Genomic DNA, 26,621 nt, shown 5'->3' on the forward strand with positions numbered 1-26,621 from the left:
AAGGTTGCTCAGCCCTCCCTGGAGCCGGGGTGAGGGCTGTGAGCCGCGGTCCCCTGCCTGGGCGTTCCCTTTGGGCGGGCGGGGACACCGGGCTACTCGGAGGCATCCCCCCTTCCTCCCCGGGGGCTCGGCTGCAGCTCTCCACGCTGCGCTGCGATGTGGAAGCTGTGGTTTAATATCAGTGCCGGTTTCTAACCGGCTTGACTGTTGTTGAGCATCTAGCTGCGTCAGCAGTAGTAACAAGGTTATTGTTACTTAACTAGGACGTATATGTCTTAGCTTGTTTTTAAGTAAAAAGGGGGATGGGGGGAAAGCCACTTCTCTGTGATAATATGTTGTGATTTATGTATAGGCATCTGAGATGTGCTTTGGTAGTGTTATGGGAAGATTTTTAATTTCACAGGTATAGTTGCTCAAAACCTCAGAAGGAGAAGGTAAAGTTAGTATAATAAGAAAGGTAATGTTTTTGAAAAAAAAACACTGTAGAAGTGTGTAATGAAATCATGGTAAGGATTTTTGGAGGGTGACTGACTTCTATTGATGCCTTTGGTTAAATGATTTAAATTATTTTTATTAAGTGATTTTTAAATGTTGTCATTTTAATGATGATCCTTAGCAGATGAGAATCAGTGGCTGCAGATTTGAAAGACAAGCCATTTTTCCCTGTGAGGAAGGGCTATCATGAAGTTATCTCTTAGGGGTCCATTTTGCAAACCTTCCTGTGCAGATATGAGGCCTGGGTCACACTGTTTATATCTGGAGCAGACAGAGCTCGCCTAACTTGTGTGTTAATCCCAGAGCAGCAGCCTAGAAACAGGCCTGAGTTTCCAGTCTCCCCTCATGCTCCACCAGCAGCCTGTATCTCACTTCAGTACTTGAGGCCAATCTTATGAGGTTCAACAAGGCCAAGTGCCGGGTCCTGCACTTCCGTCACAGCAACCCCATGCAGCGCTACAGGCTTGGGGAAGAGTGGCTGGAAAGCTGCCCAGCAGAAAAGGACCTGGGGGTGCTGGTCGACCGCCAGCTGAATATGAGCCAGCGGTGTGCCCAGGTGGCCAAGAAGGCCAATGGCATCCTGGCCTGTATCAGAAATAGTGTGGCCAGCAGGAGCAGGGAAGTGATTGTTCCCCTGTACTCAGCACTGGTGATGCTGCACCTTGAGTACTGTGTTCAGTTTTGGGCCCCTCACTACAGGAAAGACATTGAGTTGCTGGAACGTGTCCAGAGAAGGGCAACCAAGTTGGTGAGGGGCCTGGAGCACAAGTCTTATGAGGAGCGGCTGAGAGAACTGGAGTTGTTTAGTTTAGAGAAGAGGAGGGTGAGGGGAGACCTTATTGCTCTCTACAACTACCTGAAAGGGGGCTTGTAGCGAGGTGGGTGCTGGTCTCTTCTGTCAGGTAGCTGGAGATAGAATGAGAGGAAATGGCCTCAAGCTGCGGCAAGGGAGATTTAGGTTAGATATTAGGAAAAATTTCTTTACTGAGAGGGTTGCCAGGTATTGGAACAGGCTGTCCAGGGAAGTGGTTGAGTCACCATCCCTGGAGGTATTCAAAAAGCGTGTAGAGGGGGTGCTCCATAACATGGTTTAGTGGGCATGGATGATGGTTGGGCTTGATGATCTTGAAGGTCTTTTCCAACCTAAATGATTCTATGATTCACTCGGTTCCTTACAGACTGTGTTTCACCACGCTGGAAGCCTCCTCTGGAGGATGAACCAGTGACTTTTGTGTTTAGAAGCATGTGAAACCCAGCTTATGGGCCTGTTGATTGGTCTGCGTGCTCTCACAGGGGGAAGAGTTACAGACAGGACTGCATTTTGCTGTGCTTTATATAAGATTATAGTTGGGTTAGAGACCTGTGACTATACTATAAAATTGTTATGTTTCATTTCAGTAGCTTAGAGCGCATACCTAACTGAGAAATATGTCTAACGTTTGTATGAGTCCCTCACTTCATTATAAGCTTCTGGGGAAAGGCAGAGAAGAACTGACAACTATTTATAAGAAACAAGCTTCACAAAGAGCGTCTTCCATCCCTACATGCTCTTTCTCTGCTTTTTGTTCATGCTATGAAACTAGGTTTGTTGCAAGTCCAGAGCAGGGGTATTGCTTTGCTTTGCTGTATTGTCCAGCTTTCTACAGTTGCTAAAAGAAACGCTCTGATCCAAGAAACTGTCTTCCTGTTTTCCTTTGTGACTTATACTTCCTGGCTGTAAAGATTCTCAGGTTTTCTGTGCTTAGTAACCATTTCTTCTTGTTTCCCCAGAATTAAAAGGAAATATGCTTTCATTTCCCTTTTGTCCAGTGCCTGAAGGGTTTTTAGTTCTCGGGAGGCACAGGGTTCTAAGTTCACCCCTTCACTCACTGAAGTAGTTTTAAAAATTGTTATAGCTCCTGGACTGAAAGATGTTCCCTACAGTAAATATACTGGTCATGGATCGAGAAGCTGTAAGCTTTCTGTGGCAAGGAGTGCTTACCAGCCAGTATACAATCAGGAGCAATGTGAGGTCAGTTTGTGGCCACTGAATCCATGACCATTAGCATCTTGACTTTCAGAGTCAGTACGTGCATCTAAACACCTTCTGTGCTGTCTTGAACTTAGGGTATGATGTAAATAGATTGCTGTGTATCAACAGGGGTTCTGATGATTCAGCCAAGAAATGCTTCAGTGGTAAGAGAATGGAAACCTTGCCCAAGAGTGTAAGGAAATAGGGTTGATTGTTCTCTGAGGATGCTTTTACACAATTGAAATGACACGAGCGAGAATGGCAAATTATTTTTACAGCCTTCCGTGAGCTCTTAGGATTTCCTTGAGAACATACCATATAATTCCTAGCTTCTATACTAGCATGCAGTAGGTGAAAAGAAGATGGTTAATTTAACGTATTTTTTAAACAGTAATGTCCTCTTGTATACTATGACATATCTCAAACTTCTCTTTATTTTTATTAAGGTTAGACACTGATAAGAAGAGACAAGCCATTGACTTGGAGAGGTTGCAGTGGAAGTGAGTTCTGTGGATTACTTCTGAGGAGGAGGGCTTAAGTGTTTGTACCATGGAATTAGAAAAGAACAGCAATGTTAGAAGCAAAAGGAGATGCTTCAGTCAGACCTCCCATCTTTTTTCTTGTTCTGAGGAAGCTGAGCACACACTCATCAGAGACATTGCAGCAGGAGCTAACCAGTCTGGTTTTGACCAGGTACATTCTGCCAATGTTTCAGAATTAAAGCTGTCAGAGGAAAGCTTACCTTATTTAAGTTCATCTTTAGATGCAGACATTGAAATGTATACTAAAGAGAGAATGAGAATTTGCTGTGCACAGGTAGATGAAAGCAAGAAAGAAGCTGATATGTTGGGAAGGGCATGTGACAATATGCACTTCAATTGTGGGGTGTGTGATGATTGCAGACAAAACCATTTAGGTGAAGATTCACAGCTAGAGTATCTCAGTGCTCACGAACAAGATTTTGATGATAGGAATAGCTCAAGTGAGTTTTCTGAGCAAAGGGAAACTATAAGAATCAAAACCTTAAAGCTGATAGATCCAGGTCATGAAGTTCCAGGCGGTGCAGTCACACAGAAACAAAATCTCATTGGTGTGTCAGAAGATTGTTCTGCTTCTGAGTATGGTGTAGGTGTCCAGACCTGCCCAGAAGCAGCTATGCCAGAGCTTCCCCACCTGCTTCAGGACTCTCTGTCTCTGCCAGATTGCAATGGCATGAATTATGATCATCAGGAAGAGCCAACAGAGTATCATAGTGTTGTTTGTGGAAATACACTTGAAAGTCATTCATGTGGGAATAGAGAAAGGATCTGTCCAAATCGGCTTATATGTGGCAGTTTAGAAAAAGGAGAGGTGAAAGACATACCACTGATGGACAGCATACTGCCACCCCAAATTGCTACAAGCAAAGAAGTGTCTGAAAAGAACGATAGACACATTCACAGTGTCTCAGTGAAGCAAGACAATCCTTTACTGTCAGCAAGGGCAAGGGCCCCTGCAGTAGCCATGCAATTTTGCAGACTTGCAGGGGATTCTGATTTCTACAGTTGTGAAGAATCTGGTATGTGTGCACGTGGTACCAGCTGCCTTGACTGTACTGCAAAGGATGCTGAAACCCAATTTCCAGTCTCTGCAATTCTCCCTAGCAAGAACCCCTTTTTTGGGGTGGAAGTTGCAGATAAATCCTCCCATGGAAATACCAGCTGTCTGAACTCGGAGCATCATGAAACCTTGAAAAATGTTACCAGTGACTCTATGGTTAACCAGGCTGTTGATGCGAGTTCTGATTTTAGAGCTTGCTTTACAACAAGCAGAAGTACCAGTGCTCAGGTTTGTCTGTCGTCCAGGGCTACTAATACAGAGATAACAATGATGAACAAATCTCGACCCGTGGGATGGTGCCGTGAAAGGTGTGCAGACGTTGCTTGCAATACAGACTGGTCATGTGGAGCTGGTAGCACAGAGGAAATTCCATTGCAGCTTACTGACACACTGGAAGAACATTCAGATGGCAATACTGCAACAGCTGAAAGAAGTTCACAAATTCAGGTAATTTGTAAAAAAAAAAAAAAAAAGGCACAACCAAACAATTTTGATATATAGAACTTTTTTAACTCGAAGTTGCTCTGAGCTTGTCTATACAAATGTTAATCTGTAACTTTTTAAAATGTTTTTTGTTTAGGAACAGTGGGAATCAAAAAATGAGCTGTGTAGCAGTGATTTAAAGATAAGCACTGACAGGTGGGTCATGAATTGTTCTTGGTTTGGAATTCTAGGTGCTAGATAAGATTCGTTTCATGATTGAAAGGTTGTCTGTGACTTAGCAAAACTTATGGCATTAAAAAATTGCTGGGCAGCAGTTCCTGCACTGGAGGGTAGGAAGGGACCTGGATAAGTGAGAAGAATGAACAGAAGATCTGAAGTTGAACAAAGACCAAAGCAGCCTCGGTTTGCAGTTGCAGACTACCCAAAAACAAGTCGAGTGTAAGTCAGCAGTGCTCCCATATGGCAAAGAAGGGAAACCGCATCCTGGGGCTGCATTAGCACGAGTGCAGCCAGCAGATGGAGGGAAGTGTTGATTCTTCTCGGTTTGGTGCTCCTGAGGTTGCATCTGCAAAGGTATCTCCAGCTGTGGGCCTTGTAGTGCAAGAAAGAGCTTGGCAGACTGGGGAAAGCCCACTGGACGGCCCCAGAGATGGTGAGGGGAGCTGGTGGAGCACCTGATGTGTGGGGAGAGCTGAGGGAACTGGGTTTGGTCAGCCAGGAGAAGGGAAGGCTGGGGAGGTGGGGAACCTCCCTGCAGTTCTTGGCAATCAGGTGGTGGCTTGCAGAGAAGACTGTGTCAAATTCTTTGCAGAAGTGTGTTTTGAAAGGGCAAGAGCCAGCGGTTAGAGTGGGGGGAATTCTAAGTGGGTGTGAGAAAAAGTTTCTTACAGTGAGAGTAGTATTGGTACTGTCTCCTTTCTTGGAGATTTAAAACAAACAAAAAAAACCCTGAACCCAGCAACAAAGCTGGACTGGCTAAGACCCTGAGCTAATTTTGAAGTTAGCCCTGCTTTGAACAGAGATTTGTATTGCAGACCTCCAAAGATCCTTTCCAACCTAGATTACTCTGTGACTGTGGACACAAATAGGTGTCTCTGTAGATCAACAGAGTTGCTAAGTTGCTTTTTGTTCTTACAACCGCACTTTTTGGATAGAAATGATTATGGTGCTTGTGCAGTTCCCACCCCTCATTTAAGGCTGATGATGATGTGAAAGCTGCTGTAAGACATCATTTTTTCTGTGCAGTAAATAGGAGGAACTGATTCATTTTTCTTTTCTTTTTTTCCTTAAATAGTATCAGAAATAGCTTCTGGAAAGCTACTTGTTTCAAAATAAAACATAATGAATGTAAAATATTGGTTCAAGGGTTCAAGATTTTGTTTATTATTATTATTTTAAAGGCCAGTACACCTTGACAAACAAGCTGTGAAGAATTCTACATCAAGCTACTGTCAAAAAATACTGCAGAGAGCAATTGAAGCAGAATTGCAGATTCTAAACATTCATTATCAGATGTGTTATCAGCACTGCTTGAAGATTTACAAACTGGCTTTGGAGGAAAACACAGGTTTTAGCAGGCACGTACTTTGTCCTTTTAAATGAAATGGATAACTGGGTTAAAAGGTATTAACTGCTAAATGGTACTGATGATTCTATCCATAGCTTGTAATAGTGTTTATAGTTAGCATTGTTGTCCAAAGGAGTTTATGTTCTCGTAACTGCCAAGTCTTATTTTCAGCCTAAAATCTTCTGTAGCATTCACAGACCCAGCAAAATACAGTTTGTTTCCAGGAATGTCCTTCTGTACAGGAGGAAAAGTACAGAAGGAGTAGTACAGAGAATCCGTTCAGGAGTGGATGAGATGCATAGAGGGGGAGCTGGGGAGGAGGTGGTAAAGAAGAGAGAGAGGGTGCAGAATTGTTAAGAGGTGAGGCAGGAAGGGGGTAGCGATTGCAGAGTCTCTAGCTGATAAAGCATACGCCCTGTAACAAACCTGGAATTCAACCAAGAAGTCCTGCCTCTGAACACTTTACTGTGCCATGGATAGCTATAAAACCTCATTACTATAGTGTCTGCTCTGTAGCTTAGGAGAGGCTTCAAGAGAGCAGGGTGTAATGCTGTGAAACAGAGTATGGCTCCAGAGAGCTACTGTGCATGTTAGGAGTGAGCTCATGTCCTTGTGCAATGTGGAGGAGTCTTTAAACACCATAAAATGTTTGGGTGGTTCTGGAAGCAGCAAAATAAATGAAATGTCTGTCTAAGTGGATCTTATTTTCTTATATGCATTTTAACAGATGTAATGGAAATGCTGAATTACGTTCATCTCTCATGTTGGTTTTGCAAGAGGTAAAAAAGAATTACAGCAGTATGAGAATGAAAATAAAAATGGGCATACCTTTAAATGTGCTTCCACCGCTATCAGTTGAGATGAAGTTGTTCTCAATCTCTTCTTCTTATGTCCCCTGCAAGGTAATTTCTTAATTGCTTTTTGTTTTTAATAAAAATTGTTTTCTTAAGAAAATTAAGACAAATCTTTTCTTTTTTGACAGTTGTTCAGAGAGGATCTTTGCTATGAGTAAGTAGTCCTCATTTGTGGTTTTTAGTAAAGTTCAAAATAAATGAGAACTGAGTTTAAAAGATGTTAAACTTAGAATTTCTTTATTTCAGGATGTGTCTTATTGCTCCAAACTGTCTAGCTGAAAGCCTAGCATAGCAATTTGGGTACAATGATTTTATTTTAAGGAAGTTTTTACTCTGTAGTGTTCTAGCACGCAAACTATGGAGTTGTATTTTTACTATCTTTATAGCAGAAGTGTTCAATTTACAGGTAATTTTCCTGGTTCCCTACTTTCACTAGTAAAATCTATGTCTCTAATCTTAATGCTCTCTGTCTTAAAACAACCAACCAACCAAACAAAAAACCCCCAAAACAAAAAAACACAAACCAAACCAAAAACAAACAAACAAAAAGAACCCACAAAAACCCCACCAAAACACAAAGACTTCGCTGCCAACATCAATAGTATTAGGCATATAAGCAGCAGTTCTGCTAAGATTATCATTCAGTTATGGAGAATGATAAAAAAATAACTTCATATTTCTGGTGGACATGGTACTGCATGTTCAAGAACCATGTGCAGTTACTTTATGTAAGTGGAGATCAAAACAAATTTGGCAAGAAATTTTAACTGCATCAGGTAAACAACCAGAGATCTTTTTCAAATTTCTTGTTAAGTATTAGTAAAATGGATCAAAAATTGCACGGAGATTACAAATTGTGAAGATATATACCAAAACATCACACAGAAAGCCATCTAGGTATAAAGGAAGAGCAGCCTAACATAAACCTAGAACATAGCTTTATGTTTCAGGTTGCAACCAATGCATTTATAAAATACAGGTATCAAAAATCTTTTCTTCTCATTTTAAGCTAAGAGTTATTAAGCACATTCTATTTATTTACTGTGAGGTTTTGGAAATATTTAAATTAATATTTCAGAGTACTCAGTATCATTGTAAAATTTAAAATCATTGTGCCCTATTTTGTATGAAATTCTTGGATCTGTTTTAGTTCTGTTTCAGGCACAAGAAAAGCTGACTTTGAAGTACCAAAACTGCAAGAAAGGAAAAGTTCTGTCAACATGGTAGGGACTACTTCTTCTTTCCTAGACATTATGTTGTGAAGCATAGTCTTCTCTTAGGTATATGTAAATACAATCACCATCTTCACGGCTCAAAATGGGATTCTCTGCCAGTAATTGCAAATGCAGCTGATGTGACCAAAATTTTGATCATCCTTTCAAAATGAAATAACTTGGGGGTTCTTGAAGATGATCAGTAGGTTAACTTTTTAAAATTTACCTGTTTAATCATTTAATATCCTGAAGCTCAGAAAAATAATATATAATCAGGTGCAAGTGCTACGACGTAACTGAAACATGTTTGTAGGACAATCCACAAACTGTATGTTTAACTGGTGGCTGTCAGCCAAGTGACTGTGCTTCCTCCAAGACATTTGAAGAACAACATAAAGATCAGGACATGGAATGTGGTAAGCAATCTGCTTCCAGTACAAATACTGTATTATTTGTTAGTTAAGTTGTTGGAAAAAAAACCCAAACCCTGTATAAAACATATATATGGATACTCAACTGTCCTTTCTGTGATGGAATGCTTAACATTGTAACAGCTCTATGTTATATTTTACATCTTGGAAAAAAAAAATTTTGCTGCTTAAATCAGAAGTGAAAACTAGTATGTGTCACCTCTTTGTAATGTAGTACCAAGTCATGTAGGTAGATGGAATCCTCTTAAGCACACAGAAATTTGGTGCTCATTCATATGACATACCACGGTCTGAATTTTAACACACTGAAATCTATTTCAACTGTCAAGGCTGTGTGAAAACTGAAGAAAGGAATGAATACTGGTTTGATGCTAAAGAGGAGTTGACAGTAGCAGATTTTTCAGTAATATCTGAAGAAACAAAAAAACAAGAAAAACAAGACACAGTTGATTTAAGAGGTGAGGTTGTGTGCTTTAAGCTGCCATACCTAATAATGGTGTTTATTATTTGAGTATTCTATTCCTTCTACAAGCATAAGTAAACTTGGAAAAATGCTAGCTGGGTTTTCAGACTTATTTTTTCATTGACTTGCAGTGAATGCTTGTGCAGATATTCAGCTCTTTTCGTCCATGTTTTTCCTTGAAAACTTGACCTAAAGTGGTTAAACTCAATTTAGTCAATGTCCAGCCAATCATGTAGCTCTAAATCTTTCTTTTTTCTCTTCCTTCTCTTAGTGCTTCCTTCCCCATACTGGCTTCTTAAGAGATAGCTGGGAATGGTCTGTGTTTGGAGACTTGTGTCCTGGTGATGGGCATGGTTAGAAGTCCCAGGGTGTTGAAAGCAGAGAGTTTGTGTGCTCCACGGTGGGCTCTCACAGTTCAGTACCCATACTTTAGCACTGGTACCTGTTAGTTCAGACCAGTGTTTTCTCTGGCTGTACCTCTTCTGCTTCTTCAAACCTTAGGAAATACTCAGGGAAAAGAGACTTCATGAACTGAACTGTTCTGCTTCTCAGGATGCTCATTTTCTGTTAGAATACCTCTTCGTTCTTTTAGTTTTTTTTAAAGGTTTTCTATCTACGCTTTCTGAAATCTACAGAGAAGATATTATCTTGAACTGAAACAAGAATAGTTAGTAACACTTTCCTTGCTTATGTTTATTATTAGAAGTGAAGGTAATGGAGAGTGGAAACGAGTGTTCTTTTATTCGTGTTGGTGGCCTAAATTCCTCAGTGTCAGAGGTATGCCTGTTCTTACTTACATAGTAGTAGTATTGTTTTGCCTTTTCTCTGAATTCTTTCACACTATACATTTGCAACCAAATATGCTTCTATTTTGTAGGGTGATTTAAGATCACATCTCCAGAAGTATCAAATTTCTGACACTCTTACCTCTGTGGATTCTAGTAACTACAGGTATATTAATATAAGTTTTACTTGTTTCAGACTTTTTTTCTGTCAAAGTAAGTGAATGATGGGAGAGAGGAGGGAGTTGTTCTTTAATTTGTTTCAGTAATTAATGTAGCTACAGATAGGTTGACAGAAACTTGTCATTCCAGACAGGTTCTCATGAGAAGTTAAGAAGTCTGAAATGTTCTGTGGAGTTTAATGGAGATACAGTTAATATTCAGAAGATGGGAACCATCATGTGTTTTACTTAGTTTCCTTTTTTTTTTTTTTTTTTTTAATTTTATGCCTTAGATACACATTTCTTTCCTTTAAAGACACTAATAAAGCAAAGTTAGCTGTAGAGGAAATGAACCAGAAAAAAATAAAAGGAAAACCAGTAAGTGTTGAACTTGTAGATACTTCATCACAGAATAAATATTTGGTTTCCCAAGTACTTACAAGTAAGCTTTGGCATGAAAACCAACCTGTTGATAACAGTCAAAGAAATCATCAAGACAAAACACTTGCTTCAGCCTCCAATTCTGTGAAAGCACCTGACGCCACCTCTGCTTCTGAGAAAATGCATCTCCTTCCCATAACTTCTTCAGAAATTTCTTGCTCTACACAAGTACATTCAGAAACAGAGTGCACTGGTCTGAAATCATCTACTGAAGATTCGGTACATTATTTGCTTGGAGTTAATCAAAAGGTAAATAATTATTACTAAGGCTCCTTCATATGGCAGGTTAAGAGCCTTAAAACTTCTTGTCCCATAACATGTTACATTTAATATATATAGAATAATGTTAGGATAGGAAAACATGTTATGTGTCAGTAATAAATTTCTGGCATGCTGCAGAAGAGTGAGAGCGCTATTCATTTGTCCCTCCATCAAATTGTGATATTCCATCTTTTTTTTCTTAATCCTAAGCCAGTTGGGAACCTAGCCATTTGCACTAGATTTTTCATCTTGCTTTTCTCCTCTTTTGAGTTTCCACTTCTAACACTTTTTTTATGTGAATATCTTGTGATTTTATACCAGAAAGGTTTTGGGATACTGGAGGGGAAACTCGAGTCTTTTTAAATATACGTCTAAGGAACATATATGTATAAATACAGTATTTTGTATTCGGTCAGGTTGGTCCTGGGAGGATAAGGCACAGTTAGTAATTGCTGGTGTTGCTCTCATAAACTATATAGATATGCTGCCTTTGGGGATTTAACTTTAAATATGCTAGTCCTCTGGGAAATATAAATCAGATTAATTTAAAGTAGCAGGAATGTCAGTTATACATAAATGCATGTAGCAGTTTTATTTCTAATTTACAGGTTGGGTAATATGGCTGGTTGTATTAGAATAATTTATTGATCTGAATCTGTATCTGTCGTTTTTTCTTTTTCCATAATAGGAATATTTGTTAGTAGTAAAGATATGCTGTATTACTTGTACAGTACTTAACCCATTCACTTTTTGCTTATTTTGATGCAATTCTAGGATACCGGAGAAAATTTCCTGCAGAAAACATCTGCTCCTTTCTCCACTAATTCATATGATGCCTTTATTTCTCCTAATACATTGAACTTGAGCAGCTTTACCAAATTAATGAAGAAACTTCAAGAAATTCATCCAGAGGCTAGCAGGTGAGAGTATTTGGATTTCATTTCTGCCCTGATTTGTAATGGATCCAATATCTGTGGTAAATAAGTACTAAATGTATTGCATAAAATGTGATCTAAACAGTTATTTCTTTTATTCACATAGAGACAAAATTGTGGATGCTCTGCTGGAGGTGAGGAGAAACAACAAAGGTATCCTAAGCGGCTTGTCCATCAATTCTATTGCAGAAAGGACCTCTGTCATTCTGAGGAAATCGATGCCCAGTTGTGGGTGGGAAAAGCAATGTAAATAAGTGAGTATTCTAGCCTACAGAAGTATATTGAAATAAAACCACTTGAATTTGTGTAGCCTGACTAGGTTAGTGAGTAATTTAGTATAAAGCTCTGCAAGTACCTGAATGAATCCACTGAAACGATGGTTTCTAAGGATTGTTAGCTGTTTTGCAGAACATCTGTAAACAGATTGGCTTGCTACCTCTACGCACTCTATAAAACTTGGTGTACTGGGGGTTTTATTATGCAAACTGTTTTATTGATTAACTTAGTGGAGAACGTCATCACATATACTCTTTACAAAGGTGACACCTAATGGCCAGTCCTTGTGTAGCATTTCATAAAGAAATCCCAGCGTAGGCTCAGTTTTGGTTTAAAAATTGGTGATTTCTGTCTGATATATGAGATTCAGTTCTGGACTGGAAATCTAGGAGGAAGATTGTATGTCTTTTAGTTTTTTCATGGTAAAGGAAATCTTGCATGATGACACAGCACTGGATGCTGCAGGAAGCTGCAGCAAGCTGAACATGCTAAAACCACAGCCCAGAATTCCAGGGACATGTACATATATTCTCCTGTAGGAGACATCCTTGAATTGGCACTTGTTTCAGTTTCCTACTAAGCTTGGTATTCTGCTTGCTTTAGGGCTGCTAGCAGTGCCACAACCAGGTTTCCCGCACTGTCCCATATGTTCTTAGCAATGCTCCAGCTTTGCTTTTGCCCACAAACACAATCTGTATGATATTTATTTTTCTGTCATGTTTCTTCTCCAAACTGCACCAAATTCTTAATGCTCTGGTTTTGGTTTCAAAGCTCCTGTTTCAAGGATGTCAAGGAGTCAGTTTGGTTTTAATTGATACTGCCTCTTCCAAGACGAGTAGTATTTATGCCGATAGTTTTACATATCTCCAGGTATCTTTCCCACCCATTGAATGTTGCTTAGACTGAATTCTCTTGGTCAGGTGCCTATGCATGTGTTACTGTAGTGCACAAATAAACCATAACACAGCTTGAACTTGAACAGAACAGCTGAGCATTACATAGTAGAACTATAACAGAAGTAGAGCAATTCTGCACAGTAAGATGAAGCAGAAGCCTGGGCTGGAAGAGTTTCCGTAGATGCATTAAATATACAAACAGATGCTTATAGTCCTTGTTCTGGGAAGTAATATCAGTGACTAGAAAAGTTCTTCAGAAGGACTGACTGTAGGTTGTGATGAATACACAGAGACATAGGATAGGATTTTAAATACAGCACAAGATCATACTTCCCATAGTGATGAAGAGGATGAAAGCATCTCAACCAATAGGCATGTTTGGCTGAGTTCCTTTTGAAAGGATTACTGTAACATAAGTTTGTTAGTTTGGCACTTGGCTGCCCTGTGAGCTTTTACAGATGCCTCTATGAAGCAAAATAAAATCTAAAACAGCAAAGTCTTCATATTAATCTACAGACTGACTGCCACAGGACTGCAGATATGGACATAAAGTCATTTAAAAAATAAATCTTACACTTGACAGTATTTTCAGTTAGTAAGGTTTTAACAGCCTCAAATGTGTTGTGCTTTCCTTGTCAAGTGACTTTTTTTTTTTTAAATGGTGTGTGGGCTTTACAGTCGTGATTGTTCCTATGATAGTATTTTTTCTTCCGTTGCTTTGCTAAAGAGATGATGACTTATAACAATTTTTACTTTCATCATGAGGGAGCTGTGAAATAGCCAAGTCAGTAATAAGTAACGGGGAAAAAGAATTCTCATCTTTCCATAGTAAGAAACAAGTATGTAGTATGTTTAAGAAAAGATGATTCTGCTCAAAGCTCATCTACACTAATTCTGGTATGTGTGTAGCTTCAGACTTTCCTGAAGTGTAAGTGTCCACTGAGAAATACCATCTTGTAGCCTTATGTTATTGCAAGCTGATGAAATGTCCGGAGTTGTACAGATAATACTCTTACGTCAAGCTGTATTACATACTATTTAATGTATAACAACTTAAATTCAAGCTTTAAAGTAAAGCATGATATAATCTTGCTTTTTTTCTTTGGCTGACTTAGCCCAGAGTTGGATATCTGAATATTTATAGATCTTGTATATTTGTTAATTTTGAAGGAGTAACTTCATTAGAAATGGGAAGTTAGGTTTTGGACTGGAAAGTCCTTTTATTCTCATTAGTGAGCAGCTGCCATATGTACCTGAGCAGCATGCTTAACCGTTTTCTGTTTTCTAAACCTCATGGTAGACAGCACTTAACAGGAATCATGATGCTCTAAAAGTTATTCAGTGCAGCATTAAAAATGGCTCTTTCCGTAAATTTTATCAGTACCAAATGTCCATGCTTGGAAGCTTTTTGTGAAATTAATAATCTGCATAGTAAAAATTTAAAAACAGACAATGGAGAGGGGTCTTATTGAAGCATAACTAAAACAGTGCTTTGAGAAATGTAAAGAAATGCATAGAATCTACGTCCTCCTAAATGATGATTTGATAACTTAATTTTGAATAAATTAAATTAATTTAAAAAATGACCACCAGATATGACTTGTTGCACAAAGATTATATATTTTATTTTACTGTAGTCATTTCTTTCATGTGATTCTTGAAACTAGGAAACCTTACTCTCCTGTGTATTTCTGCAGTACATAGCAAAATTATTATAGATTCTAGTGGTTTTCTGAGGTATTAAAACTGCTGATGTTCCTTTTATTTCAGTTTGAATGTGTACATGGAAAATTTACCTGCTGCTTTTTTTTGTGTGTGTGTTTTGTTTTCTTTTTTCTTTTTAAGTAGATGGCTTTCCGATTATGAAGAATCAGTCATCTCCCTTTGGAAGATTTTTGCAACTTCTATACTCCAGCTTGTTCCTAGATTGTACTGTGGTTTTTGTTTGATTTATTTCAGCAGATCTTAATGAAAACTCATGTAGCATCACTGTATCACATGCAGTCTTATCCAAGAGAATATAACCTGAAGGTCAGTTTGAGGTGTTTTTCTGTTTATGCGGATATTCAGTGATTCCTCCTGGTTTTGTTGTTCCGCGTAGTTGGTTCAGGCATTTCAGCAGGTTTCTCTAAGGTAGAAAGATCACACTTCAGTGAAGCAAGACTTCTCTAATACCGGCTGGGTGTTTCTAGGCTGAAGTGCACAACCCCCCGTTCTTGCATGCCACTTAATTTTAGGCATGGTGGTAGCTGCTAGGATGTTAATAAATAGCCAACACGCTTGTGCTTTCCAGATAATCTGATTCTGAATAGTCTGTAGAAATTCCATGTACCCTTTGAATACCAGGGAGGCGCCGGGGAGGCAGCGAGGGCTTCATTTTAGAAAACCAGGCTTCGGAGCTGGCAGCGCTGGTGGACGTGGTTATGTAATCCTGTGCTGCAATAGAGTCATCTCGTGTCAGTTTTGACTCAGAAGTGTGTTGCAGACTGCAGAGCGGTAGTATGGCCAAACGTTTCCTTCAGGATGAAGCCTAGATTTTAATTCCCCCCTGCCCCCCCCGAACATGGCATTTTGTTGTCTCATATTCCACTTCTGTTGCTGCAAGCAGAGGATGGACTTTAAATCCTTTTTTTGTGTCCCATGGCCTGGTATAGTGGGAATGACACACTTGCTGAGATTTTTGGTTTGAGTTGGTACAGGGGGAGGAAGAATGCTGGGAGCATTCAGTCTTTCATCTTTGCTTGTGTTGTTACTATAGAGAAGAGGTCTAGATTTTAAATCCTTTTCTGGTAAATGAAGGAAAGGCAGCTTAGGTGTACGCGTCTGGTCAGAGGGCGAGGAGAATTATCCTTGATTGCTGTGGACAGGCTCATGCTGTGATATAGCATGACAGGGTAGTACATTGCTGCTGTCCATCGCTGTCTCTTTGTTGTACTTTGTTCTAGATCCCAGCTGCATTTGCTGCTGAAAATAGCAGCCTTACTTACCTGCAAATAAATGTTCAAATTCCCTCTTCAAAAATTTGTGTGGGTGTTTTGCTGTTTTCAGATCTCATCCGTTCCCTCTCCTCTTAGCAGAACCCCTGTCTGTAATGCTTTCAGAGCCCCAGCCTCGTTGTTGACAGCCAGTGCTGTAAACTTGGTCCTGAAGCTGCAGGTGAGGCCTCAACATTGGTTTCTTTCCTGTTTGCATCTGGATGAAAGCTGCCATAGGCTTTGCTCTGCCACATTATTAACAGCAAGTGCTGCCCTTTGTGTTCCACAGACTTGATTCTGTAATTAGTCGGGTGTTACTAATAGTTTAGGATAGAACTGGCTTTCTGGCATGCAAGCTGTTTTGTTTCTCTTGAGAAAGCAGAAACGGGTACAATGTGAAACATTCAAGTTAGCATGCCGTGTTGTTCATGCAAGTTTTCTTGTTTCTTGTTCTTCTTAAAATGTGGGAGAACCAGTCTGTAGGGCAGTGACCTCCCTGCAGCTGGAGCCCTCACCCACTGGGACGATACCCTCCTAATGGCGTATCCTAATCCCAAATGTGCTCCTGAAGAGCCCAAGCAGGCACTCTCATGTTCAGGCAAGGCCAAAATTTAGCTATCAGCTGTAGGTGGAGCTGTACTAGCTCAGTTAATGATTTTCCACTCAGTTAAAAAAAAAAATAAACCTGTAAAATATTTATTTTCCTTTCATTTCATCCTCTGTGTTCATATTCAGTGCTGTAAAAAGAAAGGGAAGGGATGGCTTTCAGCCTTAGGCTAGAGAGAAGTGCCTTTGGCGGAGATGGAAGGAGGGCTAAGGCAAACGTGTGAGGAAGAAAGGATTCCTCGGTGCCTTCCTCCTGACCTGTCCCTGGGCGCCCACCTGCCCATTCCAGCGTGAGGAGATGGGAGATAACGCTTCCTCAGCCGGGCACGACGGTTTCTGCTAAAGCACGCTGAACTCATCGGGAAGGATACCTGCCTTCGGTCGTGCCGCCATCCGCCGAAGCAAGGCGTTGCTCTGCGAAGGCAGCCGCCCTCGGCCCGGCCGGGGGAGGGAGGCGCGGCCGCAGCCCGGGGCGGTGTGCCGGCCGGGGCCCGCCCCTGGCGCGCAGGAGGGCCGCCGGCGCCGAGCCGCCCCCCTCGACCCCCCGGATCCGAGGAGGATCCCGTTCTGCCGTCCCGCTCCTTCCCGTGGGCCGCCGGTAGCCCGCCGGGACCGGGAGCGGGAGGGCTGGCTGCGCGGGGTAGAGCGCGGTGGCGGCGGCGGCGATGGCCCTGCTCCCGCGGCGGTTCTTCTGCTTCGTGCTGGGTAAGTGCGGGTCCCCGCAGCCCCGGGAACAAACTTTGCCGGGCGGGACGCGGGGAAGAAGCCTGGTACCGTTGGTGCGGGGCGGTGGGAGCGGGAGAAGCTCCCCGGGAAGCCCCGGAGCAGCCCGGCGGCGGGGGCGGGGGGCGGCTGCGGGGAAGTAAGTCCTCTGCCTTCCCGAGCGGGACGGCAGGGAGCAGCGGCGGGACCGGGAGGTGTAGCTCGGAACGGGTGTGCGGCACCGGCCGCCTCCTCCCCGGCTTTATCAGCGCCCGCTGACCCGTTTGTTCCTGACATCTGCGAAGGCTCCAGCCGGGCTTCGCTGGCCACACGGAAAGCAGGTGGAAATTCAAAGGAGAAATCGCTCTAGGGCGCTGGGATAAAACAAAACAGCTAACTTGGCCTCTACGCGTCAGATAACAATGCTATCAGACACAGCCTGGTTTTGTGGGGGATTTCTTATTTGGTAGGTGAGATTTACCGAGGTGTGCTCACGCTGGGAGCTGTCCTCTGCCATTTGTTTCAAGAGCAGAAATTAATTACGAAGAGACTGCTTTAGGAGTCTCTATTTTCTTATTTCTGAGCCACAGGGAGAGGACGCAGGCAGAAGTGCCCACTCAAGTGAGCATTTCTAAGCCAAGGTCGGATGTTCTAGGTTTTGCAGATGATGGACTTAAAATCAGGTTGGAAATTCTTGCATTGTCCAATTATTTTCATGGGGCGCAGCATGCCCTGGTTTCTTTGGTGCTCCTAGCATTTCAGATGCAACAGGTAGAGATTTGTGCTGTGCTTGTAACCTGTGTATCTGCAGCAGAAAGCTCAGGAGGATCAAGTATTGCTACTCAGTATAAGAAAAGGTGTTTATTTAAGGTTACTTAAAAGGGAAACCACATACCCTTGTCCTAATGCTGATCTTGCATGAAATCAAAGTGCTCTTTGATGAAGCGTAGATTTTTCCTTCTTTCCCTTCATTGTGTCCTGCTGGTTTTGTCCTCCAAACCCTGGTGAATAAGGCACTGAGCTGTACCTGCATGTAATGGTCTTATCTGTACCCCGTGATTAACTATTTACTACTCTTTACCTGGCGGTTGTTCACGGGGAGGAGAAAGCTGTGCCGTTAGATGAAGTACATTCTCCATGCTCGGTTGCGGGGAAAGGCTCTGGAGCAGTCCCAGTGAGCACTAATTCCTGCTTAGTTAGGATTTCTCTCTGCTCTGTTTTCCCAGTCCCTTTCCCCTTTTCCTGCCCCTTCCTTCTCTTGGTTTGGGCACTGTAACTGCTGAAAGGGTGGAGAGCAGAAGTCAGTGATACTCCAGGCTGCTCTTTTCCATCTCCAGTAGACTTCTTCGCAGCAGGACGTCTGCCTCTGTGCAAGCCACTTAACCGATGACAGCTAATCGTGGTGTTGAGTGGTGGATGTATTTGTATTTCACTGCATCCTCCTCCTGTGACTTTTTTTTTTTTTGAGCGCGTTCTGCACTATTAAAAAAAAAACAAACACAACAACCTGTTTATGTCCTTCTGCTTTACAGCCCTGCACGCAGACAGGGCTGCACTGAAATTGCAGGTGACAACTGAGAGCGCCCAGAAGTCACAGTGGAGTCATGAATTTTGAGGTTGCTGAGGTTGCTGATGTTTCTGAGGAAGCAGGTGTTTTAAAATGAAAATTATTTATTTTTTTTAAAAGGGAGAGATTAAAGGGGGAAAAAAGCTCTGCTAATAGGTGTGCCAGGATCTTGCTAACATGAGCACTGAGGTGGCAGACCAGAGTGCCTCTGCTCAACACCAGGTCTTAACACTCACGTGGGGAGCATCATCTCTGTTCCCGTAAATTGTGCCACGCACCACTGCAGACCCTCTTTGGAAAGGCAGCAGGCAGGGAGGACAAGTTTTATGGCTGTGTGTTGGCATTTTTACTACAGACTCGTGAGCCTTGCCACTGCCTTGGGACATGCTCTCGGACAGCTTCCTTTGTCGCTAAAGCACCTTCCCTTGCAAATCGTTGAGAGCTTTATGAATGTTGAATGTTGAGTGGTGGGTTATGATGCTCTCCTCCCCAGATCCTCATTTCTGGAGATTTGTCTGCCTCTGTAGGCAGCTCACCCTGAGCTCAGGGGCTTTCACTGAGCCTGGTCCTGCCCCAGCTCCTTCTCACCGCATTTAGCTGCGGTCTGCCTCTGCAGCCCACAGCAGGATGCAGAAGTGGTCTGGAGAGGCCATCTTTCTGTTTCAGAAGAAATAGATACCCTCTGAGATGTCCAGATGACATCCAGAATAAAATGGGGGGAGCAAGGTTAAGGTTGATACTGCTTTGTTGTGCCTCTGTTGAGTTGGTCATTTCTGCATCAAGTCAGAGTGCAGCAACTTCGGCTGCTGGTTGGGAGCATCGTCCCTGCCTTGTGACCACAGCCTCGGCAGGACTTCTTGGTGGTGGGGACCAAGCCCCTGGCCTAAAGCTGTGCGAGCCATACTGCCCCGACTGGAGAGCTTTCCCTGGCAGCTCAAAGCTGCTGACTCCCAAATTTGCATGTGGTCTGGGCCACGAGAGGATGACACAGACCCTCTCCCTGCCACTGTAATTCCCTGGCGGTACTGCAGCTGGGGTCCAGATCCCAGCAGGATCAACTGAGCTTTCCTCCTATGCAAGAAAAGTCTTTCTCTTAAAGCTTAAGCTTTAAGTAACTTTGCAACTGGCTGTGGAGTCTTTAAAAAGCAGTGATGGTCAGGGTATCAACTGCCTAAAAATAACCCCAGTCTCATTCAGCAGGCCTGAGATCCAGCTGTATCCCAAGGTAACCACTTCCATTAGAAGTTAAGTTAGGCTTTTTCTGGTTTTTGGCTGCGGTTCCCTGCAGAGGCTGCTCAGAGGGGAAGGAATGAGCCATGCACTTGCTCATAGTTACTGGGAACAGTGATGATTAGCACCACGCTCTGCTCTGCAGCCTTATTTCAGTGGTTAAGGGGTTACCTGAAGGCTGGGTTTCACAAGGAGACTTATTACTGCTGGTGATGATGGATGACGCAGGATTATAGCTCGGGAGCCAGGTCAATGTCACACAGCTGAGACTTAACAGGCAAACCCTGTTATTTCTGCTAAAAGCCAGGCAGGTTTGCAGAGAGGTGGGCCCACATCGATGACACTTCTGCTGCACCACTTGCTGGACCGTGGTGCAGGGATGCACCAGTAGCATTCCTCCAATGAACCCGCACACATACCCAGGGATACTGGCTGGGGTGGGAAAGGCTGGGTGACACTCGGGGCTCTTGCTTCTGGAGCTGCAGTGGTAGCAGGTGGCTAGGGATCCTGCGGGGATGGACATTCCCCACGCCGGCGTTTGCTGTCGCTTCCTGTGCCTGTTTCTGCTGGCACACGGTGCTGTGCTATGCTGCTTTGGCTTCTTTCGGGTTTAGATAGATGTGTTATTGAAAGGGATAAGAGGGAATTGCAAATAAGGCCAGTAAAACATTAATATAATATTGATTCCCTGCATTTTCTGTTGATGCTGTACAGCATTGTGTTTGCATATTCTATAGAAAATGATGCTTTCTTAAAAACCAAAATGGTTATTGGCACTATTTGTGATGTCTCTTGGAAAATCCAAAATTGAAAGTGCCTTTGTATCCTCTCTTCAGCCGCTGGGACCTCTGGAGACAGGAGACAAGGTAGCAACTTAAAACCTTTGGAGTTCTTCAAAGTTCCTTAAATTGTCTTAACTGTACCTATAAAAACCATGACTTTGATCCTTGGACTTTGGCCCAAGATGCCTCTGGGTAATGAGGTGGCAGCGAGAGGAGATGCTTTGTGTTTTCTGTATGTGCCTGGGTGCCTCTATATTCCCCTTGCCCTGTAACCATCCTTAAACCATTATACCTTACACCTTGATACCGTCAATCAGTGCTTTGCAGGCTGTAGTCAGCTCATCACTTGAATTTCCTGGACTCAAAAATAATAGTAATAAGAAAAGATTAACATTAAAATTAACAACAAAGGGCAACCTCTGCCTGTCAGCAGGAGCAGCTTTGTGAGACAGGCGGCTGCACCGCTACCACAAAATTTTGTGGTGTGTTAGGATTATGTGTGTCTTCCCTGACCCCAAAGTGCACTCAGTAATGCTTGCGTGTGATTTGAACTCAAGCACCTCTTTTAGAAAAATACTTAGTCTTGCTTTAAAGACTAATTGAAGGCTATCATGTCTCTGGGAAAATCCTCCTAAATATTTAAAGCGTGTTGTGTTATAAATCCCTGACAATAAAGTAAAACGTTCCTCCTCCCTTTCAGAGCATCTCTGAGATGGAGAGCACTCGACGCTTCCTGTACATTAAAAGAAAAGCATATGAGCAGTGAAAAATAAATTACTTCCACCATGTAGTTTCATGTACCGCTCCCATACATGCCAGCCCTATTCCTATAGAAACCAGTGGCGTATGGGTTTGATAGGCTGTGTTATCCAGTCAGGAAGCCACTTGGCTTTGAGAAATTGAATTGCATTTATTAATTCTGAAATGCTGTTGAATTAAACAGACGCTAAGCACCAACACTGTAATCTCATATTTGTAATGACTCTGGAGGTTGCGGGTAATGAAAATATAAATGCCGTGACCTGGAAAGAAATTAGAGACCTCATAATCGCTAAAAATGGGGTTGGCATCCTTCGTGTTTTCAAAGGGCTGGAAATCAAGATCAGGTCATTACAGAGTTGAGGGAGGTCTTGGAAACCTGCGGGTGGAAATCCGGAGTTACTTCTCTGCGCTGGCAAGTTCATTCTGCCTCCCTAACTGGCTGTAAAGTCTGGTTCCGTTGATATTAGCAGGCATGTTTGGCAGAGGTTTTGTCCCCAGTGTGATGGTTGTGATGGCAGCCCTTGCCAGCACAGACTCTGCACCGAGCAAGGACTGAAAACGTCGCTGGGCAGCAGTGGGTTTGGGGCTGAGGCGCATTAAAAACTGCTTATAGGGAATATGCAGTGTATTTCGACTTGGTCAAATAGCTAGATAACTTTTTCTCTTCTAAAAGATGATCATGGCTAGGGTTTGCTGGGCAAATTCCAGCTGTGAATAGGTGAGTACCAGGGAATCCCGAGCCCAGGGTGCCATTGCTCTGCTGTTGCGCTGCTGCAGATGCTGCTGAGCTCACTGCTTTTAATCAGCAAAACCAGTAATGAACCGGCTTAATGGTTTCAGTCCCTTGTCCCTGCGCTTCTACAACTTGAGCTTTTGAGGATTTAAAACCACAGCCTGACACCTCGGGAAAGCATCCCAGCAGGGCTCTGTGCCGGGAAACAGGCAGCAGCCTGGGTGAAAACCTCTGGCAGCACATGATTTCAGCCAAGGGTGGGATGCGATTCCCTCTGGGCTTCACTGTATCCGTTAGGTAACATTTGTTGGGAAAACGGCGGCGCTCTGTGTGGGTGAGCTGCAGAGAAGTGCCATCTCTGCATGTTATTCAGCTGGAAGGAAAGAAAACCGCATTGAGAAACCTCTGTGAAAAAGGAAAATAAATTGTTCCTGGGCTGCTCATGTGGCTCAGCAACAGATTTTAGTCTGGAAACTGTATATTGAAAGTATTTAGTCAAGCTGCTGTTCTTTGTAGCCTGCAATGAATGCACCAACAAGACAGTGTGGCTGTTTATTTTGGTTTTCTCCCTAACAAATTTTTATATTTGTTTATTGTGTGCTTCTTCATAGGCATTCTATTTGAGTGAATAACATTTGCCTGGGAACCAATTTTTTTATCTCAAAGGTAGTTCAATAAAATGGCTCATAGTCCCACATACCAGAATAATCCGCGTTTACCACACACAAACCCGCTGAAACCTGAACTGACAGGATCGAAGCGTGTTGTGTCCAAACCAACACTGGGCACTTTTAACCTTGGTGTTAGTTTCCCTGTTCTTATTATAGCCTCAATCAAGTGAAAGAGCCAAAGGAAAAAATAGTCTGGGGGAGGGGGGAGAAGAACGCATTTGCCTTTGGCACGTTCTTGAGATCTTGAGCGTGGTGGCCACTCGTTTCTCCCTGGCTTTCTGCAACAAGATGAGCCCAGCTCTGAAACCAAGCTGACATCTGGCCTCTTTTGGCATCCCGTGCTTTGTTGATGTTTTAAAAATAACACTAAAGCACTGGTCTAACGCTGGGTTAAGGCATCAGGATGACGATGCTGGAGACCACTGTCCTCCCCTGGTAGGCAGGAGAGAGGCGGCTGGTCCCCTGGAAGCTGCTGCCAACCACATGGGCTGTTTGCAAAAGATGGGCGCAGAGAATTAAAAGGGGATCCCTGGTTCAGCTCATCTAGGTCAGTGAGCAGGTATTTGATGGTGGTAGCAGTCACTCTCGATCTGAACTAGGAGTGGGTGAAGCCAGTGAAGTCAGGGCTGATGCCATCCCAAATCTCCAGTGTGTGTCTAAAACCTGTGTTTTTCCTCCATTAATTTAATCAAGGCAGATTATTTTTAAAAAGACCCCGTGATTCATTAAGGATATAATTATCTTTATAACTAACTGCTCCTGGCAGATTTTTCCCTCTCCTGATTTGCAGTCAGCCAGCAGTTGGTTTTCAGCATGCCTGGGTTTTGATTCCCATTCTCCTTCCCTCCCTGCCTTTCTCAGCTGGTTTTGATTTTATTTTACTTACTAAATGAATTTTTTTGGGGAAGGAAAAGTATTTGTCATTCTGTCTTATGCAGAATCATGTTTAGGGACATGTAAGATAAGTCCCGTTCCTGCACATGTGCTTGGCAGCCGCTAACGAGTAACAAGGACATACCGTAACTACTGCTGATACATCTGGGAAACAGAGACGCGGAGAGAAACTGGACCAGCGTCCTGGCGCTCTGAACAGCCTATTTCAGTGTATTTAAGAGTTAATATTATTTGACAGCAATACTATGTGGCAAAAAGCAAACCCCTTATGACCCAGCTAACCATGACTGTCCTGCACTGGGCAATGTGTTGCAAAGTACCAGCATTTATTTTGCATTTTAATTGTAATCAGATATTCTTCATCTTACAGGAGCCATTATGTGGAAACCTGTATCAGAACGATGTTAAATTATCCTTCGTTTGGGGAGGGCTCAGCTGTTACATTGTAGGTGCAGGAAAGCTGCTTTCTGAGGTGCTCTGTAAAATATTGAACTTGGAAGAGGAATAACGTTGTGCAGCGGTATCTCTGCTATCCAGGATCTCCTGAGCATGGCAGGGATCCAGCTGTAGGGGCTGGGGAAACTGTTTTCTGTGGGCTGGTTGAGGCAATCACTTGATACTTTTGTGAGTCGCTGTATTTTGCAGTAATTTAGTGCTTTGAAAGCATTACACTATCCCAAAGCACTTCCATGTTTCTTAAATCCCTCAAATCCTCAGAAAACTAATCACTTTCATATTTAGGAGAACTCGAGCTGTCCTTTCCACGCAGAACCTAAATGCCTTTAAGCTGATTTATTAACTCAGTGTAGAAAAGGGGAACTTCATCCAGTGGGACCCTGCTCCTGGAACGGTTATTCCCCTTCATTTTATTACACAAAGCAAAATAGGTTGCCTTTTTTTTTTTTAATCCAGCCAGCACTAAGGAGATATTTTGCATACAGCTGAACATAATCATGAAAACCAAAAGGATATCTGAAGTTTTAATTTTGGCATCCTGTTGTGCCTGCGAAGAAACGTAGTGATTTATCCATCGAGCTGATACTTTGATGATTTGTAGTCATTTTTGCTAGAATGGGGGTGTTTGAGTTTTTGCTATCATTTTATAGTTAATGTCAAGCATTACAAGAGGGCACAAAATAAACTGCCTCAAAATAACTGCCAGTGAATTATTTGTTGAAGTTGAGGTCAGAGCCAGCTGCCTGAAAGCAATGCCTGTTCTGGGGATTTTTATTTTTTTTTTAATTATTTTTTTAAGCTGACGAGACAGGACACTTCCAACGAGTGGATTTGATGGCATTTTGTAAATTGGTGGTTGGAGTTCCTGCTCAGGCCGGGTTGTGAGTTGCGGGTAGCAGGGGCAGGGTAGCACAGGTCACCCATGGGTGGGGGGGACAGCGAGGCAGGAGCTCTGCCGTGCCGATGCCGGGCAGGAGATAGGCAGGTGAAATCCTGCCTGGGCAGGCTCAAGGCCATAGTGGCTTTCATTTCGGTCTCCCAAATTGTTTTCCTCTCTGGAAGGGCTGCTACCCCGTGCGTGGGGGACTCCATCTCTGGCAGCAGGACCCTCCAATGCCTGGGGAGAAGTGTGGTCATCTCTGAAAGGCACTAAAGGCCGGGTCCCTTGTCCCATGGGAAAGCGGCTGCTGTGGCAGGCAGGGCAGGCACAGGTCCCGGGAGGGACGGGCAGGGAAATCTCCATTATTATGTGGATCCTTTGGCAGGCAGCGAGAGCCAGGACACAGCGAGGAGGTATCACGCTGGGAAGAGAGAGATGAGAGCAAAGGACTCCTGACCTATGTACTGGCCAGCTTTGTTAGCCCACCACTCAAAAAGCAGCTCTAATTAGGGACCTAGTTACGGGGCTGATTGCTGGCTCCAGCGAGCAGGGACTGGAGCTGCTCTGCCCACCTCTCACTGCGGCCAGGGGAAAGCAATCGCAGCACTCGGGCGCAACACGCTTTGGTAGAAACATGGTGCCCAGTATTGCTTCAGAGCGAATCACAGACAATGTGTTTATTGAAAAACCATCTGGCTGCCAAAAAAATAGGTAGGGATGTAGTCAACGGTAGCATTTTGTTGCTGCATGTCCTGTTTGCAGGTATGATGAGGGTACCGGGAGACACAGCATGTCGGCACGGGGCTCCTGCGGTCACTGGGCTGGCACTCGTGCCGAGAGCTGTGTCCGGCTGCTGGTGTGCAGCTGAGCTGGAGCCGATGCTTATTCATGATCCGCTTGTTTCCGTTCGACCTTCTGTTACTGCCTTTTACCATAAGTAAGTCTTCGTGCCCAGTGATGTTTATCCCCAGAAGTTTCTGGAGCATCATGGCGCTGCCTCCAGCCTGATTTTTGCAAGGTGCAGAACTCATGCTGGCTCAGCTCCTCCACTCATCTGGGCCACGGCCCCCCAGAAACGGGACTTCTGGGGATGCTCCTCTGGAAGCAGCGGTGGGACGGTGCTGGCAGGACTGCAGCACGCTCTTCAGACCCGCTATGTGTTGTGCTTCATCCTTGAAGCTGTGGAAGCCTTTGGCCTCTTTGGAGGGCATCTGCCGCCCAAGCTTTCCCTGTGGCCCGGTCCCTAACAGGGGACTGTCCCCAGCCTGGCCAAGCAGGGACTGACTTTCTACCCATTCTGCATTCGGGTATCCGCTGTGTCCTAAGCCAGCAAGGTTTTACACTGACCCTCACCACAGCTTATGCCCCTGGCATGGCACCTCCCGCCATGGTGGTCTTGTTTCACTAGAGTTTAATGGAATTAGCCAACAAGTATTTATTCGGGGTGGGGGGAGGCTGTTTCGTGAGCAAGCCCAGGTGGAGGGGGATGCAGCACACAGGCCTGGAGAGCCCAAGGGGAAGGCTACGGCGATG

General features: G+C 43.4%; 3 protein-coding genes across 3 annotated transcripts in view; all 3 read left to right on the forward strand.

Moving 5' to 3' along the window:
• Positions 1–3,874: 3,874 nt before the first annotated feature.
• On the forward strand, positions 3,875–6,151 carry LOC142031548 (RNA-binding protein 44-like). Its single transcript, XM_075029190.1, has 3 exons — positions 3,875–4,552; positions 4,686–4,744; positions 5,950–6,151. Exons 1-3 carry the CDS (start codon positions 3,875–3,877, stop codon positions 6,149–6,151), a joined length of 939 nt encoding a protein of 312 aa, XP_074885291.1.
• Positions 6,152–6,976: 825 nt separating this feature from the next.
• Positions 6,977–15,735, forward strand: RBM44 (RNA binding motif protein 44). Its single transcript, XM_075027892.1, has 11 exons — positions 6,977–7,018; positions 7,099–7,124; positions 8,121–8,193; positions 8,498–8,600; positions 8,945–9,073; positions 9,782–9,855; positions 9,956–10,029; positions 10,315–10,711; positions 11,498–11,643; positions 11,765–11,912; positions 14,679–15,735. The coding sequence occupies exons 1-10, from the start codon at positions 6,977–6,979 to the stop codon at positions 11,910–11,912; spliced, it is 1,212 nt and encodes a 403-aa protein (XP_074883993.1). The 3' UTR covers positions 14,679–15,735.
• Positions 15,736–16,859: 1,124 nt separating this feature from the next.
• The window catches only part of RAMP1 (receptor activity modifying protein 1), a 29,949-nt gene continuing 20,187 nt past the window's right edge, over positions 16,860–26,621 (forward strand). Inside the window, exon 1 of the mRNA XM_075027901.1 lies at positions 16,860–17,116. Coding sequence (XP_074884002.1) covers positions 17,077–17,116 — 40 coding nt within the window. The 5' untranslated portion in view covers positions 16,860–17,076. The remainder of the gene's footprint in view (positions 17,117–26,621) is intronic.

This window comes from Buteo buteo, chromosome 5 (assembly GCF_964188355.1).
Source record: "Buteo buteo chromosome 5, bButBut1.hap1.1, whole genome shotgun sequence".
NCBI classification, from domain to species: domain Eukaryota; kingdom Metazoa; phylum Chordata; class Aves; order Accipitriformes; family Accipitridae; genus Buteo; species Buteo buteo.

Coding starts and splice junctions, on each gene's coding strand:
- RBM44 (XM_075027892.1), top strand. CDS start 6,977: ATGAAGTTGTTCTCAATCTCTTCTTCTTATGTCCCCTGCAAG. Junction 8,194..8,497: donor GGAAAAGTTCTGTCAACATG/GTAGGGACTACT, acceptor ACATGTTTGTAG/GACAATCCACAAACTGTATG. Junction 11,644..11,764: donor ATTCATCCAGAGGCTAGCAG/GTGAGAGTATTT, acceptor TTATTCACATAG/AGACAAAATTGTGGATGCTC.
- LOC142031548 (XM_075029190.1), top strand. CDS start 3,875: ATGGACAGCATACTGCCACCCCAAATTGCTACAAGCAAAGAAGTGTCT. Junction 4,553..4,685: donor AAAGAAGTTCACAAATTCAG/GTAATTTGTAAA, acceptor TTTTTTGTTTAG/GAACAGTGGGAATCAAAAAA. Junction 4,745..5,949: donor TTAAAGATAAGCACTGACAG/GTGGGTCATGAA, acceptor ATTATTTTAAAG/GCCAGTACACCTTGACAAAC.